Here is a 17,111-nt window from a genome sequence, read left to right on the forward strand (position 1 = left end):
CCTCCCAATTTGAAAGTATATAATGGGTCACTCTTCATGACCCTGGTGCAGCTCCTTCTGCCCACGGGTGCTGTCCCTGTGCTTTAATAAAACCACCACCTTTTTGTACCAAAGACATCTCAAGAATTCTTTCTTGGCTGTCAGCTTCGAACACCAATCTCTTTCCAACATCATTCCATATATTATGGAATACTCTAATAGGGATCCCTGGGTGGCTCAGCAGTTTAGCACCTGCCTTAGGCCCAGGGCATGATCCTGGAGATCCGGGATCAAGTCCCACATCGGGCTTCTTGTATGGAGCCTGCTTCTCCCTCTGCCTGTGTCTCTGCCTCTCTCTCTCTCTCTCTCTCTGTGTGTGTGTGTGTGTCTCTCATGAATAAATGAATAAAATCTTTTAAAAAAATACTCTAAATAGGATCTAAGGCAGTACCCCATTATCAAAAACATCGATATTGCCATTGTAAACATAAATGATAAGTGGAATTAATAATGACTTTAAATGGTATTGTTAAGTCTTGATACCAGAAGAACTTGTGCCAATCTAATAAAAAAGCTCTCATTTCCAGACGTTTTGAGTGTGAGATCGCAGCTGAGGTTTTGTGGGGTTTTGTGCAGAATACTGCAATGAGTAACTTTGAACACATGGAATTTGGCAAGTTTACATGGCCATCTATCTATAGGCTATGTTTCTAGAAGCAGAGGTGGTAGGTCATAGGCTACATTCATTTATAATTTCTGTAGATGTGGCTAGAATAATGACCATTGTTTCTCTTTGCCTGTGAGCTGCTTAGCTTTATGATTTACCAAACACTTGTGTCTGTTAACTTTGGGGCAATGAAACTCCTTCCTCTCTCCCTCGGCATAAAGCTAGACTCAAGTATCCTGGATCTTGGAGAGACAGCCTGGGAAGCTGACAGGATGCAGGCTTTGCTGTTGGAGACAGAGGGTAGCCCTCTTCACCCAGTTTGAGCCTGTATCTGTCCTGTAAGCTTCAGTTTCCATCTCTGTAGAGACAATCTGCCTCTATGACAGTCAATCCCCACTTGCCCACCAACTTGCACTCTTCTCCCCTGCCCACCCCCAGACCTGGGCTTTGCCCTCTTCCCCAAAGGAAGAAGAGTCCAGGCCAACAGAACGAAAGGTCCACAGGCTTTTTAATGGTGTGATGGCTACTTCCCTTCCAAGACCCGATCTAATCATGACAGCGGCTTCCAGGGTGTTGGGGGTGGGAGTGGACAGGTGCAGGGTGGACAGAGGCCATGCAGTGACTGGGAAGAGGTGGGGAGGGTGTTACATTCTGTTTGGCATGTAAACATTCTTCAGTGGCTTCCCTGGGGGAGGGGGAGGGCACCTCCCTGCGCCCCACTCCATACCCACCAAGGCTGATCCCCGGAGCTGAGAAGACTGAGCCAGGCCCCTGTGAGGGGCTGGGAAAGGGGGAGCCCATGTGCCTGGGGCACAGCCCTTCTCCTGCACCTGCTTCGTGCACAGTGTGGCTTGGGAGGGGGCACATGTTCTGGGGTAAGCAGATCTGCATCTGAGCCAGTGACACAGGTTGTCTCGATGGGGAAGTGCTAGGAGGATGGGGTGGTGGTGGCGGTGGTTATGGCGGTGTGACACTCCTATATAGGGAAGGGGTTCAGAACCAGTAGGACATGGTGGAGGGGATGGGTGCTTGAGGGGGAAGAGGCTACAGCTGGGGTTGGGGACACTGGGAGGTGTGTTTTCCTCTGCCCTAGATCCTTCCTGGGGAGAGGAGCATAGTCAGTCGCCTAGTCCCCTCCCATACTTACCCCTTCCCTGCCTCCCCCACCTCGGTGACATTCAATGACGCAGAGGCCTGAGGTCAGATGGGAGCCCTAGGGAGGTCTGGAATCCCAAGAGCAGACAGGGTTTTGCGTCTCTGCCCAGCTCCAGTGCTGGGTGAAGCTGGGAGTGGAATGGGCCTGGGGCTTTCTCAGGCTGCCCCCTTTTCCTCCCAACACCAAACCAGGGTGTTATTGGTCCTGGGGCAGGGGTGAAGCTGGGGGCCCTACATTCACGGTTCGGTTGGTGGCAAGGAGCAGGCCCAGGACCTGGGCACCAGGAGTCATGCCCTGGTCCCCACCTGGCATGAGCTGATTGTCATTCGGAGATGCTCTAGGTGGGAGGGAGTGGACCCTCTTCCACCCCCTCTGCTGGACCCAGAGGGCAGTAGAGGTCTTGGGAGGGTCTCGGGTTGACAAAGAGGGCTCTGTCCGGAGAGGTTTCCTGAGTGTTCTGGGAGCTTCTGCGTCAGCATGAGATGGACCTCGAAGGCTGTCCACCCTGGAGTCCTCCCCTGGGCTGGTTTGCAGAGAAGCCACCACCTTGGTGTGGAAACAGCTGCCCACGCCTGCTGACTCTCCAAGAGGGACTTCAGCTGGCACCACCAGGCTGCTCTCAGGGCCAACTTCCTCACGGGCATCCTTCGGAACAATGGTGGTTGGATGCTGCCAGACCACTGGGACATGTTGGGGCCTTTCTTCCTCTTCCCCTGGTTGCCTTGCTCTCTGTGACCCAGAGAAGAACAGAGGGCCCAGGCCAGGGGACAGAGGCTGAGGCTGCTGAGGATGGAGAAGGCCTGCAGGGGACCTGTCCTGGATAGACAGAGCTGGCTGTCCCTTCTGCAGCCAGTGTGCTGCGTGGCCCAGACGTAGGCAGTTGAGGCTCATGATGAGGTGGGATGAGCTATGCAGGAACCAGGCCCAGGAAGAAGCCCCATATCCATTCATGGAGCAGCACAGCCCTCACCCTCTACAGGGACAGCTCAGCTGCATGGGTTGGGGTTAGTACAAGAGGGGACAGGCTGAAGGGTTAGCTGGGGGAGAAGGGGGCTTAGGCTGGACCCATCACACAAGCACACAATCTGGAAGTTAGCAGGGCCTTTCTGCCTTGAGTCCAGGGGCCAGCTGTCTGCCTATTTCTGCTGCCTCTGCCCACTGGGGGAGATGATGGTCTGATCCAGCCCACTCCCCCCACCCCAGGAGAACAGAAAGGGTGACCCTGGCCAGAACTGAATCCCTGAATCTCTAAAGGGCCAGTGCAGAGAAGATGAAAACCAGCCATTCTTCACCTCCAGTGAACTCAAGAGAGAGGGAAGTTGGCTGAAACTGCAGCAGGCAGGACTGAGGTTAGATGGCAAGAAGGAATTCCTGATGGTGAGGGGTCCTGAGCACTAGATCAGGAGGCCAAGGGAGGGGTTGAAAACTTTTTTTAAAGCCCCCTCCAACTTCCCATTGGGAAACACCTGCCCAGGAAGGCAGCCCACACGTACTCGATGGTTCCCACTGAGGACCCACACAAATTTATGGGGAGGAGGACTTTGCACCCTAAGGGTGCAGGAGAGCAGCCCCCCAATTACTTGCCCACTGCTCCCCACAGGGGTGTCCAGGATGGAGCTGACTTTGGGGCTGGTCAGACTTGCCTCCTCACACCTGAGTAGACCAAAGGCCCTTAGGTCCCAGCTCCTCACACACACACACATCCCAGCCCCCAGCCTGGTAGCTAAGAAGAGGCCTTTTGGACCACCACTGGCTCCCAGGAGATTGTGGGGTTGGCCCCCGGGCCCCTGGAACTTCCACTTCCGAAATCTGAGGCTGCCTTTCTCAAAGGGGGAGGGGGTGGGTGCACTTGGGCTAGAAGAAGGCCGGGAGGAGGGAAAGGCGCCGCAGGTGGTGTAAGCAGAGGTCCCTGGGGGAGCACGGAGAGCAGCAGAGGCCTGGCGGGTGAGGGGAGCGTCCCCATTGGTGAAGTCCTCGGTGAAAAAGTGGCTGAGCCTTCCCCGGGGCGGAGGGTGAGTCTGCCCCACCCGAAGAGCGGCAGGGGGAGGGCAGGGGTCACGGAGAGGGGGCGGAGGACGGGGAGGCGGGCCCTGCCCCCGCGGCGCCGAGTGCCCCTCGGGCCGGGCCGGCAGGGGGCGCGACAAGTGCTGGCGCGCGTCCTCGCGGGTGCGGGCGGGAAGCTGGGGCCGCGGGTGGTGCGCGTCAGGCGCGTAAGGCTGTGCTGGGAGCTGTTTCAGTGTGGCCGGCTGCGGGTGGGGGGCCGGGGCCGGGGTCAGGGTGGGGGGCCCGCGGAGAGCCGCGCGCGTCATTATCTGGCCCCGGCCCGGCCCTCCGCGACCCCCGCCCGGCCTTTGGTTGCTGCGCGCTGAGTCTGGAGTTTCCCTCTGGGTCCTTTCTTGGGGCCCCCCGGGGAGGGGGTGCCATCGGGCTGGGCCCGGGCCTGCGGGGCGCCCCGGGGCGGGGGCCCCGCAGGCCGGGCCTGGTGCGAGGGGGAGGAGCTCTCCTTGCGGGACAGGGACTGGCTCCGGGGGGACGCGCTGGGATGGCGGGGCGCGGCGGAGGCGGACGGGCCCGGACTGCGCGGGGCGGGGGCCCTGGTGCCGGCTGGGGCTCGCCCGGGGCCCGGGCCACGGCCCGGGGGCTGTTTGGGGCGGAGGTCAGCGGTGGCGGCCGACCCCGGAGGCTTCTGCAGCTGGAGCCTGCGGGAGGAGGGGAGGGGGCCCAAGGCAAGAGAAAATAGGAGGGCAAAGAAACAAAAAAGAAGAGACATTTTCAGAATCTGAGCACTGAGCCCTGGAGCCCTGCGTCCTCGAGCTGGCTGAGGCTGCGGAGACACGGCACAGGTGGATAAGCTAGGGCTGGGGCTGCATCCTCCAGGACAGGACCTCTAGGGCCACACACTCCCGGGCTGCTACCTGAGGGCTTGCGGCCGGCTTTCTTCGAAGGTTCTATTTCATCTTTCAATGTCCATATGGATTTTACATTCTACTCTATAACCTACCGCTGTTTACATTGATATGAATAGTGTTTTCTCCCAACTACTCTGGTCTCAATCCTCCGGCTTCAAATGCCTCAGGGCACACCAGAGGCTATGTGTGAGCCCCAGGGACCCCCATGAACCTTTCCCAAGTTTGGCCTCCCTGGCCCCCCCTCCTCTACACATGTTCACTGTAGCCACCCACCTGAGCCCAGGGACAGGGCTGGGACCTGAGTCAGAAGGGACACTTAGTTGGGGAGGTGGTGAACAGGAGATGTAGCTGAGGGTCCATCCTGCATCCTCACGGGGCCCTGACCTTGGCTCTGGGGAAGCTCCTGCTGGTGGAGGCCTTCTGGGGTCACCATGTGCCCACCTCAGGCTGGCAGCAGTTTCTCACCTGCTGGTGATGGCTGTGTCCGATGCGGGGGCAGCGCCGTGGGGTCTGCCGGGGGACTGCTGGGCTGCGGCAGGCGTGGGCATGCGGATGCTGATGGGGCGGGGAATGCGGCTCCGCGTGGTGGCTGCCCGCCCCGCTTTCCTGGGGGCCGCGGGCTCTGAGGCAGGCGTGTCCTCCTCAGAGCCCGTGCCTGAGAGCGTCTCCGAGGCCCGGCGCTGCTCCTCACTGGAGGAGGACGAGGCCCCGGAGGCCAGCCGCAGCAGCAGGCGGCCCTGCCTCTTCTCCATCACCAGCCGCGCCAGGTCCTGCTGTGGTCGGGCCCTCTTGCCCCACCGCTCTTTGGCCGACAGGGAGCCCGAGGGCTCTGAGCCCGTGTCCTCCTCAGACAGCAGGACAGGGATCCGGCTCCTGGGGCGAGAGCCGGGCATGGCATGGCGGCTGGGGGAGATGGTGACCAGTTTCTCAGGGCCTGGCTCCAGTGGGGACGCTGGAGCTGGCCCGTTGGCAAGGGCTGGGCCATTGGGCAGTGAGTCTGTGGCCACCTCCGAGGGGGTGTCCCCTGGAGGGGCAGACAGAGCACAGCTCTCCAGCCCTGATGGGGCGATGCCGTTCTCCAGGGGCATGGAGGCCCCCTCCTCCACAGCCTTCTCGTCAGAGGGTGCCTCCAGACCCAGCTCACCCCCAGCACCCAGCTCCTCGGGCCGGGAGGCTTGTCCACCGGAAGACATAACGTTGAGGTGGGTTTTCTCTGCAATGTGCACAAAGGTCCTCTCAACTTTGGTGAAGGGTGAGGAGGTGACTGCCACTCCTCCTGCCCCTGTGGTCACTGCCCCAGCCCCTGGCCCTGTCCCAGGTCCAGGGGGCTTGGGCTCAGACTTGAGGACAGAGGACAGGGTGCCTGGCTCAGACACATCCAGCTGGCTGCCAGTGGGCTGGGGCCGCTCTTGCTGAGGAGTAAGGGCAGCCAGAGTGCCCAGGTCAGGGTCAGGGGCCAGGTCGGCAGTGACGGGCGACTTCTTCATGTCGCCAGGGGAGACCAGCACCAGCGTTTTGGAGCCCTCCTCAGGCTCCAGGTCCCCGTCGGCCATGGAGGCCCGGCCCCTGGACTCCTTCTGGTCATCTGCCAAGAGTGTGGATGGGGCACCCTCTTGGCTCCGATCAGTGCTCCTTTCACTCCCATCACTGCTGGAGCCACTGCGAGGCCCCAGCACCTCCCCTAGAGCCACTGCCTCCTCCTCTTCTTCCTCCTCCTCCTCCTCCTCCTCCTCCTCTTCTTCCTCTTCCTCCTCCTCCTCCTCCTCCTCTTCTTCCTCTTCCTCTTCCTCCTCCTCCTCTTCCTCCTCCTCTTCTTCCTCCTCCTCTTCTTCTTCCTCCTTCCCGTTAGCTTGAGGCTGAACAGGAGCCAGTGGGACCTGGGGGGTGGTGAGCAGCACGTGGGAGAAGCCCACCCTCCGGACCCTGTTGAGCAACCGAGCCCGTTCTCGGTAATCAGAGAGGTCTTTCTTGAAGTCCTGGTAGGGCAGGCTCAGAGGCACAGCTCGTGGGAGACCATTGACCTCGAACGGGGGCGCCACAGAGAACACCTGCAAAGGGCACACACAGGGACTCTCTGAGGTCACCTGCCTAGCTGGGCCCAAGGAGCCCTGGACTTCACCCACAAGCTGGGAGGCCCACTTGCCTAGGCGTGTGCACCACAGTGCGTGCTCCATGAGGAGGGACATTGGATCTGTTCTGTTCATTGCTCTATCCCCCAAGGCCTAGAATGGTCCCCGGCACCTAGTGAGTGCTCATCTCTCATGAAGGATTGTGTGCATGCTCCTATTCCCGTGAGGCCCCTGGCCCTGATCCTGGCAGTCTCTCTGTCTCCTGTCTCCCATCTCCCTCACTCATCTCTTTTCCTCCAAAACCCAGAACAAGCTCTAGTCCAGTCAGTAGTAGACAATGACAGCTGTAAGACATCATAGACACTATGTAGATCAACTCTCCCTTTGACAGAGGAGGAAACCAGGTCCAGGAAGAAGCACCAGGTGTCTGGGTCAGCCCTCATTGCCTCCTCATAGAACACAGTTTCTCTGCAGCCAGGGAGTTGGCCACCAGGGCCGTCAGGGCCTGTGTAGGACCAGAGCAGAGTTCACCTATCCTCTGCACCCCAACATGCAGGCTGGGCCCCTGGAGCCCCAGCACCCCCTTCCCTCCTCCCCTGTCCTGGCCTGTCAGTCAGGAACTGTCCAGCCCTCTACAGGTGTGTTTTGAGTCCACACTTCCTCCAGGAACTCACAGCTAGCTTATGAAGGGCAGTTTCTTTCCACTGAGTAAGTTTTCCCTTTTGAAGCTTTGGGCAGAGCCCTTGGCAATATGATGGCCTGTTCTTGGTTATCTAGACTCCTGCCACATCTCCCCTTAGCCTCCTTCCTTCCAGACTAGAAAGGCCTGCCCACTGTGTTTAGGAACTCAGTGCTCGCATCTTGTCTAGCTCTGCCCTAGTGAACACACTCATGCACACACACGTGCGAGTGCACACGCAAATACGTGCACATCTCCAGGCACCCCTAGTGCACCAGGCCCCATCAGCACTAACATGTTTTTGTTTCAGGTGGGGATGGTGGTGAAGGTGGCCAGTGCTTTGTTGGCCTTTTTGAACATGCTGGGCCTTATCTTCCAAAACACAGCCCATCCAGCCCAGAGATCTGACACCTCCAACACTTTCAGGTGCCATCTAGACTTGCAGGGAGTCCTGCCAAGTATTCTTCCTAAACATCTGTGTCAGCTGCCTCAGCCCCAGGGGCACAGCCCTAACCTGCCTGGGGGTTCCCCAGCCATTGGCCTGTGTTCTTTTGCCAGCTCTGCCCATCTCTCCTCCCTACAGCTGCTAGAGTGATCTTCCTGAAACTTAAATCTGATCCTATCTCTGCTTCAAACATACAGAAACCCAGAGTAGCCCCACAGTCCTCAGGGGACAGTTCCAGTTCTTGGCTTGGCACATAACAACGCTGCCCCTCCCCCATGGGCTGGCTCCTACCTCCTCTAACCTCACTTCTAACAACTCCCTTGGATCCCTGCCTTGTGCTCTAGCCATGCTGATGCTACCACCAGTAGTTCCCTAAATGTATTATGCTTCTCCCACTCCTGTCTTTCCCTCTGGCAGTTTCCTCCGCCTGGGGTCCCTGTCATTCACTCTACTCACATAACACATACCTATCCTTCCTCTAAGACTGAGCTCCTTCCTGTCTAACCAGCCTTCCTTTTTTTTTTTTTTTTTTAGATTTTATTTATTTATTCATGAGAGACACAGAGAAAGAGAGGCAGAGACACAGACAGAGACACAGGCAGAGGGAGAAGCAGACTCCATGGAGGGAGCCCGATGTGGGACTCGATCCCGGGACTCCAGGATCAGGCCCTGGGCCAAAGGCAGACGCCAAACCACTGAGCCACCCAGGGATCCCTCAACCAACCTTCCAAAAAAACCTTCCTGTTCATCTGCCAAGCAGGTGTCATCACCCTCCTTTCTACTTGTTCCCCCACATCTGTCCCTTAGAGACACTTCACTGAGCCCCTTGAGGATCTTCCTTCCTTCCTTCCTTCTTTCCTTCCTTCCTTCCTTCCTTCCTCCCTCCCTCCCTCCCTCTCTCCCTCCCTTCCTCCTTCTTTTTCTTTCTTTCTTCCTTCCTTCCTTCCTTCCTTCCTTCCTTCCTTCCTTCCTTCTTCTTTCTTTCTTTCTTTCTTTCTTTCTTTCTTTCTTTCTTTCTCTCTCTCTCTCTCTCTCTCTCTTTCTTTCTTTCTTTCTTCTTTTCTTCTTTCTTCTTTTTTTCTTCTTCTTTCTTCTTTCTTTCTTCCCTCCCTTCCTGAAGAAGTCCTGGAATGTCTATTGTCCTGGCCACCGTGGGGGAGGCTGTGAATCTGTGGATCATGTATTGACTAAGACAGATATGGTCCTTGTTTTCACAAAGTGTGCAATCTCTCTATTAGGAAGTAACGATTCAGTTGGAACTAGAGGATACCATGCTGAGTGAAATAAATCAGAGAAAGGCAATAATCATATGATCTCCTATGTGGAATTTAAGAAACAACACAGAGGATCATAGAGGAAGGGAAGGAAAAAGAAAATAAGACAAAATCAGAAAGGGAGACAAACCATGAGAGACTCTTAACTCTAGGAAACAAGGGACACCTGGGTGGCTCAGCGGTTGGGCATCTGTTTTTGGCTCAGGGTATGATCTGGGTCGGGGATCTAGTCCCACATTGGGCTCCCTGTGGGGAACCTGCTTCTCCCTCTGTCTTTGTCTCTGCTTCTCTCTGTGTCTCTCAGGAATAAAGAAATAAAATCTTAAAAAAAAAAAACTCTAGGAAACAAACTGAGGGAATATAGTGGGGGATGGGATAACTGGGTGATGGACACTGGCACGTGATGGGACGAGCATTGGATGTTATATACAACTGATGAATTGCTGAACTGTACCTCTAAAACTAATAATACACGATGTGTTAATTAATTGCATTTAAATTAAAAAAAAAATGGGATGCCTGGGTGGCTCAGTGGTTTGGGGCCTGCCTTTGGCCCAGGGCATGATCCTGGAGTCCTGGGATTGAGTCCTGCATCGGGTTCCCTGCATGGAGCCTGTTTCTCCCTCTGCCTGTGTCTCTGCCCCTCTCTCTCTCTCTCTCGAATAAATAAAATATTTTTAAAAAATTAAAAATTAAAAAAAACCTACATTTGACCAAAAAGGAAATGAAATTGGGATAATGCATACTCCACAGAGGTTGTGATCATAAATGAGGTCACATAAGCAATGGGTCTAGCATAGAGCAGTTGCTCAATACACATCAGCTCCCTCCCACCCCCGCCTCCTGCCACCTTCCCTGCTCCTCTGGTTTGGACATCACTGCCTCCCTCCAACCCCAGCTATGCCTGGGTGCCACACTTATGGGAGATAGGGTGGCAAGAAGATAAAGGGCTCTCCCAGCTGAGGTGCCTGTGCAAAATAGCCCAAAGGCTGGTAGAGGCGAAGGCAGGAATCCCCAATGCTGAGGATCTGCCCAAGGCTGTGACTTCTCCCCTCCTCAACTGCCATAACCTTTCTCATGATCAGACCATCCATGAGGACGTGATAAGGGGGGGTGCAAGATGGGATAGCATGAGACCCCAGACAGGACCTTTGCCCACCCTCTCTGAGCCAGGCAGGGGACTTCTTAGAACATTGTCTTCTTCACATCTAGGCCAGAAGTCCCCAGCAATTGTTTTCTTTTTCTCACCATTCTCATTCTTCATGGATTCATTCATTCAGCAAACATTAAGCCCTGGTTCTGTGCCAGGCCTTGTGCTGGGGCCCTCTGCCGTGCTTAGTTACCAACAGTAAGGCGAAAGATGACTGGGAAGAGGTGGAGGGGGTGCTGTGAGATCCCGAGGTGCGCCCATGGCATAGATGCTGGGGACCCTACAGACAGACACAGAGCTCTGATCATGTCCCCCTCCTGTCCAGCTCAGAACTCGTTCACCCATCACCAGATGCATCCCACCCAGCAGCACCTCTGCCTATTTGCCCTGGCCTATCTCTAACACTTTAAGCATCCCTAGCAGAACTTCCTTTTCCTCTGGCCAGGCCCTGGATCTCTTTAGAAAAGCCCCATCCGGGCAGCCTGGGTGGCTCAGCAGTTTAGCGCCACCTTCAGCCCAGAGCATGATCCTGGAGGCCCGGGATCCAGGCCTACGTCAGGCTCCCTGCATGGAACCTGCTTCTCCCTCTGCCTGTGTCTCTGCCTCTGTGTGTGTGTGTGTGTCTCTCGTGAATAAATAAATAGAATCTTTAAAAAAGAAAAAAAGAAGAAAAGAAAAGAAAAGCCCCATCCATAGGACAGACCCTCCACTCACAGTGTCCATGTTAGATGATCATATCTGGAACCCTCTCTCCTTCCATCTCAAAGCCCTCCCTTCTGTTGTGTTTTGTTTCTTTTTTTGTTTTGTTTTGTTTTTGTTTCTTTTAAGACTTTATTTATTTATTCGAGAAAGGCAGAGACATAGGCAGAGGGAGAAGCAGGCTCCCCCCAGGGAACCCAGTGTAGGACTCTATCCCAGGACCCCGGGATCTGAAGGCAGACAATCAACCGCTGAGCCACCCAGGCATCCTGCTCTCACCTTCTGTTACGTGGGAGGGACGGACACTGAGAACTGAAATCAGGCATCAGTGACAATGTCAGATTAGGAAACAGGCCTGGAGAGGGGCACCGGCACACCCACTTCACAAAGCATATCGACCAGGTGGCCCAGAGCCCCAAACTCTTTCCATCACCTCACTGGCCTCCCACCCTCCCATGCAGGGAAAGCTGAGACCCTCTGCCCTATAGCAGGAAGAGCCACGAACCTCAGAGTGGGGACAGCTTTGCCCCAAGGATCACTGACCAGCCCATGGGCATCTGGACATGCTGGTTTTTTTTTTTTTCATGCTGGGTTTTCCATTTCAGAATACCTCCACCACTCCCCATCTGGCTTCTTGCTGGGGAGGGCAGGCCTGGGCTCAAGTTTCTCCCTCCTCAGAGAATGGCAAGTCCTTCACACTCTTCCAGCCTCTCCTGAATGCCTGAGCTCAGTGAATATTCATCCATTTGCCCATGCCGTCCTGTGCTTGTTCATTCCACCAGTGATATTAGACCTTAGGCCGCCTCTGCATGCTTGGCCCTGTAGGCTTGCAGACCCCATGGGAGGAGGACAGCAGTGACACTCTCCCATTTCAGCTCAGAGGGCAACAAGTGTACTGGGTGTCAACAAGGGAAAATCAGGGCCTGGGGATCTCACACCTTCCTACTCCCTTCCCAAGACAAGCGACCCTTTATGATTCTAATTTGCTTATTGTGGTTCTCCAGTTGGCTTGGCACAGTTTTATCTGGGGGTGTTTTTTAAACCTACAGAACCCTGAGTCCTACTCACCCCCTCCCAGATTCTGTAGGTCATGTCTCCCCCCTGTCCAGCTGGCCCAGCCACATCTCTCTGTTTTAAAGCTCCCTGGTGATTCTGATGGAGTTTCATGAAAGGCGGATGTGGTAAGGGTGAATCATGGAGGAGGGGAGGCAGGCCACTGGAGCTGAGACCCTCAGAGAGAATGAAAGCCCTCACCCTCCCCTGGTCTCCACTGAGCCAGACCCAAAGGCTTCAGAGCCCTGCCAAGTCCATGTTTACTCCAGTGAACAGGAAAAGTGGAAGGAGGTGGATGGAGCAGCCTCTGATCCCTCCCTGTCATCAAAACTGGGCTCTCGGGATCCCTGGGTGGCGCAACGGTTTGGCGCCTGCCTTTGGCTCAGGGCGCGATCCTGGAACCCGTGATCGAATCCCACATCGGGCTCCCGGTGCATGGAGCCTGCTTCTCCCTCTGCCTATGTCTCTGCCTCTCTCTCTGTGACTATCATAAATAAATAAAAATTAAAAAAAAAAAAACTGGGCTCTCTTCAGCCTTGACTTGTCTGATACCAGCAACATGGGACACCAGGGACAGGTTACCCCACTCTCCAGACAGAGTACAGAGAGCAGCTCTCCTGCTTGGACCCTGGCCAAGCCCAGACCCTGCACACTGCACTTCAGCGCACAGTCCCAAGGCCAGAGAAGGGGGGCTGCTGAGTGATCAAAGCCAGAGGCTGGGCTGTGACACCTTCTAGCTCCCCAGCAATCCTCTCACAGCAGTGCCCCCCCTCCCTTAGCAGCCACCCCAGGCACACTTCCCACCTCTCCTCCTCCTCAGGGGAACCCGATTGCCATAATTGCCCCCCCTGAAAACTGGATATGAGAAGGAAGCAGTGCAGCCCCCTCTGCCCACCACCGCCTTTCCCAGTTTCTCACTTGTCTATCTGTCTGGGTCTCTGCTCTCAAACCATATCTGCCAAGCCAGGAGCCCTCCCTTGGCTCCTCCACCCCACCCCCCAAAGTGCCACCTGCCTGAGCACACTGGCTGTGGACATTCATCTGGGTGGAAGGGGTAAGATGACCTGAAGTGGTTGCCTACCCTACATCTATACATATCTTCGCACTCTTGACTCTCAGATCTGTGTCCCCAGCCCATCCTTGCCTGTCCCAGGGCTAGGAGCTGACAGTATGGGGACATTCTAAATGTTCCTGGGTGTGTGTGTGTGTGTGTGTGTGTGTGTGTGTGTGAAGAAATGCATCCATAGCTTGCCCTCTAGCGGCCCCCATACTTGCTCTAGGCTCCAAGGAGTGAAGTGTGGCCCCATGGACTAGGGTCCGGGACACAGAGAAGGAGGGAGAGCCTCCTCCCCTCTTACACCTTCTCTCTCTACAGGACCCAAAGTCTCTGTAATCCTCTCCTTCCTGTCCCACTCCTCTCATGGACCTCAACCCATATTCTCTCCCCACCCATCCCCACCCCCAGGCTTTGTACAATCCACTCTCTCACTGATCCCCCTGGACAGACCACTATCCCCCAGGCCAGAGCTATCTGAGATCCCCCATCAGAGCAGAGGGGCAGGGAAAGGCTCCCAGGTCCTTTCACAGGGCTCTCTGGCTTCCTTACACACACACACACACACACACACACACACACACACACACACACAGAATTGGCTTCCATCAACTGATTCACAGAGAACAGATCTAACTGCTGACCCTCCTACTTCCCATCCCTCCTCCTGCAAGTTGACAATGTGGAGGGGGTCCCCAGAGACCAGGGTCCATCTCCAAAACCTTCTTCTGGGTGAAAGGAGGCAGCCAGCAGGGTGAGGGTTACTGGAGTCTAACCAGGAGGAAACCTCTTAGGGTTCCCCTCCCAGGCACCACTCATCCTTGTCTTAGGGAAGGTAGGGTTGGATCCATTAACCTGGAATTCCACTCCCTACCCCACCCCCATTCCAGAATCAGCAAAACTAGGCCCTGCCTTTTGCCCAGCCCGGCACCCCAGAGTTAGGGTCTGCATCCAGTGGTGGGTTAGGAAGGATGATGAAAAGAAAGCAGGCGAGGCGCAGGTTCCTGGAAGGCGTCTTTAATCAGGATTTGGTAGTACACAAGCTCTCCGGATTGTCTGCATTAACATACAGGGACTTAAAAAGGCACAAGATCCCTCGCACAGCGACGCGTGACGGCGGGGCGCCCCCCACCCCCACCCGTGCGCGGCCCTGTGCGCGTGAGTGCGTGTCCGTGTCCCACCCCCGTGGCGGCGCCGCGCGTGTGCGTGTCGGTTTCAAGTGTTGGATTTGTACAGTACTCGCAGTCTAGGGGCGGGGGCTCAGTGCATGCTTTTCCACCCGGGCCCAGAGCCCCCCGACGCCGCTATGTACACTGAGGACGCACCCCGGAGAGAGAAAGGAAAAAAAAGCGTCCCATCTTCCTGTGTGTGTGTGTGGTTTTGAGTTTTTCGTGCATGCTTATGCTGGCCGGGGTCGGGGAATAGTGCAAGCTTATAATACAGTATTATTGCAGTACAAAAGGGGGGGTATAATGGGAGGGGGAGGCTTAGGAATAAACTGGCTGGAATTCGGGACTTCCGGAAGGGTCCTCTCCCCAACCCCCTTCCCATCCCTCGCTCCTCTCCCCACCGCGATTAGGAAGCGTCTCCCGACGCTGGGAGGGGATCCTCGGGTCCCGGGAAGGAAGGGGCTCAGCTGGGCCCGGGGCTGAGCTTCCCCTCCCACCAGTCCCACTCTCAGGGGGCAGGGGCCACCCTCTCCTTGCTAAATACTGTCAAACGTAAGGGCCCCCCACCCCGTCTGCTCCCCCGCGGAAGCCTCTCCACTGGGGGGGGGGGTCGACGGAGCAAGTGCAAAGGAAGCAGATGTTGGTCCCTGAGATTTATTTTCGGGGTGGGGAGGGAGAACAGCTGGAAGTGGGGGCATGTGTGAGACCCCCCAGGGCCCTCAGTCGTGGAGCGGGGTGGGGCACAGGAGACACGGGCGTGGAGGCGCGGGCAAAAAGGGGGTGTCGGGTGGCTCTGAGAGACCGAGGCTCAAAGCTTGGCTCCCCCCTCAACTCTGGGCTCTTTGGCATCCAATTGCAAGGCCAATTTTGAGGGGCAGGGGAGGCTGTGGGCGGCGAGGTAACAGGGATCGGGGGTGGGGCGACGGGGGCCCTTGGAGCCGTGAGAACCCAGCTCCCCCTCCCAGCCCCTCGTCTGCACCCCAGCCCTGGAAGCACTGAGGGGCGAGCCCCCCCCGCCCCGGGGCCGGGGGCCGGCGGCCGCGAGCCGGCGGGGGAAAGCAAACCGAGGGGGCGCGAGTGCGGGGCGGCAGGGAGGGCTCCCCGGGGGCGGGGGTACTTTAGCAGCAGGCAGCTCCGCGAGGGGTGGGGCTCAGGTCCGCGGGGGCGCGCGGGGGCGGGGCGGGGGCGGGGCCGCCGGCTGGGGGCGGGGCCCGGGGCCGGCGGGTACCCCGGTCGCGCGCGTAGCAGCTAGTGAAAAAGACGGACCGTACATTCGAGGCGCGCGGGCCGCGGGTGCCGGCGTGGGGGGCGGGCCCCGGGGCGGGAGCGGGGCGGGAGCGGCGCGGGGTCCTGCGGCAGTGGAGTTCTAGACCTGCGGGAGGTGCCCGGAAGCGCGACCCCGGTGCTCTCCCGGCCGGGGGCTGCTAGTTTGCTGTCCCGAGAGTGGATGAAATGGGCGCGCAGCGATGGGGCGTGCGTGTGCATGTGCGTGTGCGTGTGAGGGCCAGTTAGTTGTGGCAAGGTGAACCCCACCTCACCACCCCCGCACCCGCAAAGCCTGTGCAGGTAGAAGGGAGGGTAAGTGGTGGGACTGTGGGCGGCGGAGCCAAGTGGAAGGCGCGGTCTAGGGGGGTTCCCAGAGTCCTTTGGCTTCATTGCCCCTCCCCCCCACTGTTTCTCAACTCTCCTTGGGGGAAGGGGTCCACTCAGGCTCCGGGGTGTCCTGAGCTGGGAAGCCCATTGGGTGGTATGGGGAACCATTGGGGATATTTGAGGGATGTGGTCCTCAGGCTGGGAGCCTCTCCCTTAGGGAGAAGGATGCTTTAAAATTTTCGGAGGCTGACCCACAAGTCCCAGGGGACACCTCTGTCCTTAATGAGAATAATGCCAACTTTGGGGACATGCCCCCCAACTTAAGGAGAATGATTTGCCACACTCCTTGTTACCAAGGACTGCCTATGGGGGTGGGCTGAGTCCTGCCCTTGGGCTGGAACCTCAGTGGAGTTTGGGGTAGGTGGGGTGATGGGCAGGCCCTCCTTAGGGTCTATGCGTCCATCCTCAGGTACCAAATCAACCCAAAGACGGCAGAGGATATTCGGTTCTGCCACAGCCAGGGGCCCACACAGTCTCCCCCGGCCACTCCATATAGACACATTTGCTGCAGCTCCTCTGCCATCCAGTGGCCCAAGCTCCCTCCACCACTGCCTGAACAGACAGCACCACCCCTCCCCAGAAAAAGGGACCGAGGCAGGGCAGAGGAGAGAAAAGGAGAGTCCTGGGACCCTCTACAGAAAGGGCCCCTAACTTTTCCTGGGATCGAAGGGGTCTGCCCACCCCTCTTGGCTAGGGAAGCAAAAGTTAACATACCAGCATGGCTCAGAGGTGCCATCATTCCCCCTCATGGTGGGCAAGGCTCAGCCCATTTTCCCCAAAACTGGAAACCCGGAGGGAGATTGATGGGTTCAGGATGCTAGTGGTTGGGGTGAGTGTTGAGTGGTTATTGCTGTGACACAAGCTGCCTCGAATGCGTGGGGAGGTCTATTCATCACTGAGAATTCACTAGAGCGTTTTTCACTGACCCAGGGTCCTGCGCCAATCAGAAAAAGTACTGAGGGGGACCCTACTTACCACAAACAAGTCCACTGGCCCACAAACACATTCAGGCACACAAACCATGAGGTCACCGACATGTACACACAACACACACCACACAGCGCCACTGGCCATGAGCCTCCTCCTCTAAGAAGCCCACCTGATTTGAGTTCCTAGAAAGAACACCACCCCCCCTTAAAGTGCTGCAGCCTTGGA

The 17,111-nt window shown here is 57.0% G+C and overlaps 1 protein-coding gene across 2 annotated transcripts in view; it reads right to left on the reverse strand.

Annotated features, from left to right (window-relative positions):
• Nucleotides 1-1,137: 1,137 nt before the first annotated feature.
• Nucleotides 1,138-17,111, reverse strand: part of TTBK1 (tau tubulin kinase 1) — a 42,476-nt gene continuing 26,502 nt past the window's right edge. For both annotated transcript variants that reach the window (XM_041727171.1, XM_041727180.1), the window contains exons 14-15: nucleotides 5,177-6,759; nucleotides 1,138-4,501 (exon numbers count right to left, since the gene is read on the reverse strand). In XM_041727171.1, the coding sequence (XP_041583105.1) occupies nucleotides 4,111-4,501; nucleotides 5,177-6,759 (1,974 nt within the window). In that variant the 3' untranslated portion in view covers nucleotides 1,138-4,110. The remainder of the gene's footprint in view (nucleotides 4,502-5,176; nucleotides 6,760-17,111) is intronic.

This window comes from Vulpes lagopus, chromosome 1, assembly GCF_018345385.1.
Source record: "Vulpes lagopus strain Blue_001 chromosome 1, ASM1834538v1, whole genome shotgun sequence".
NCBI classification, from domain to species: domain Eukaryota; kingdom Metazoa; phylum Chordata; class Mammalia; order Carnivora; family Canidae; genus Vulpes; species Vulpes lagopus.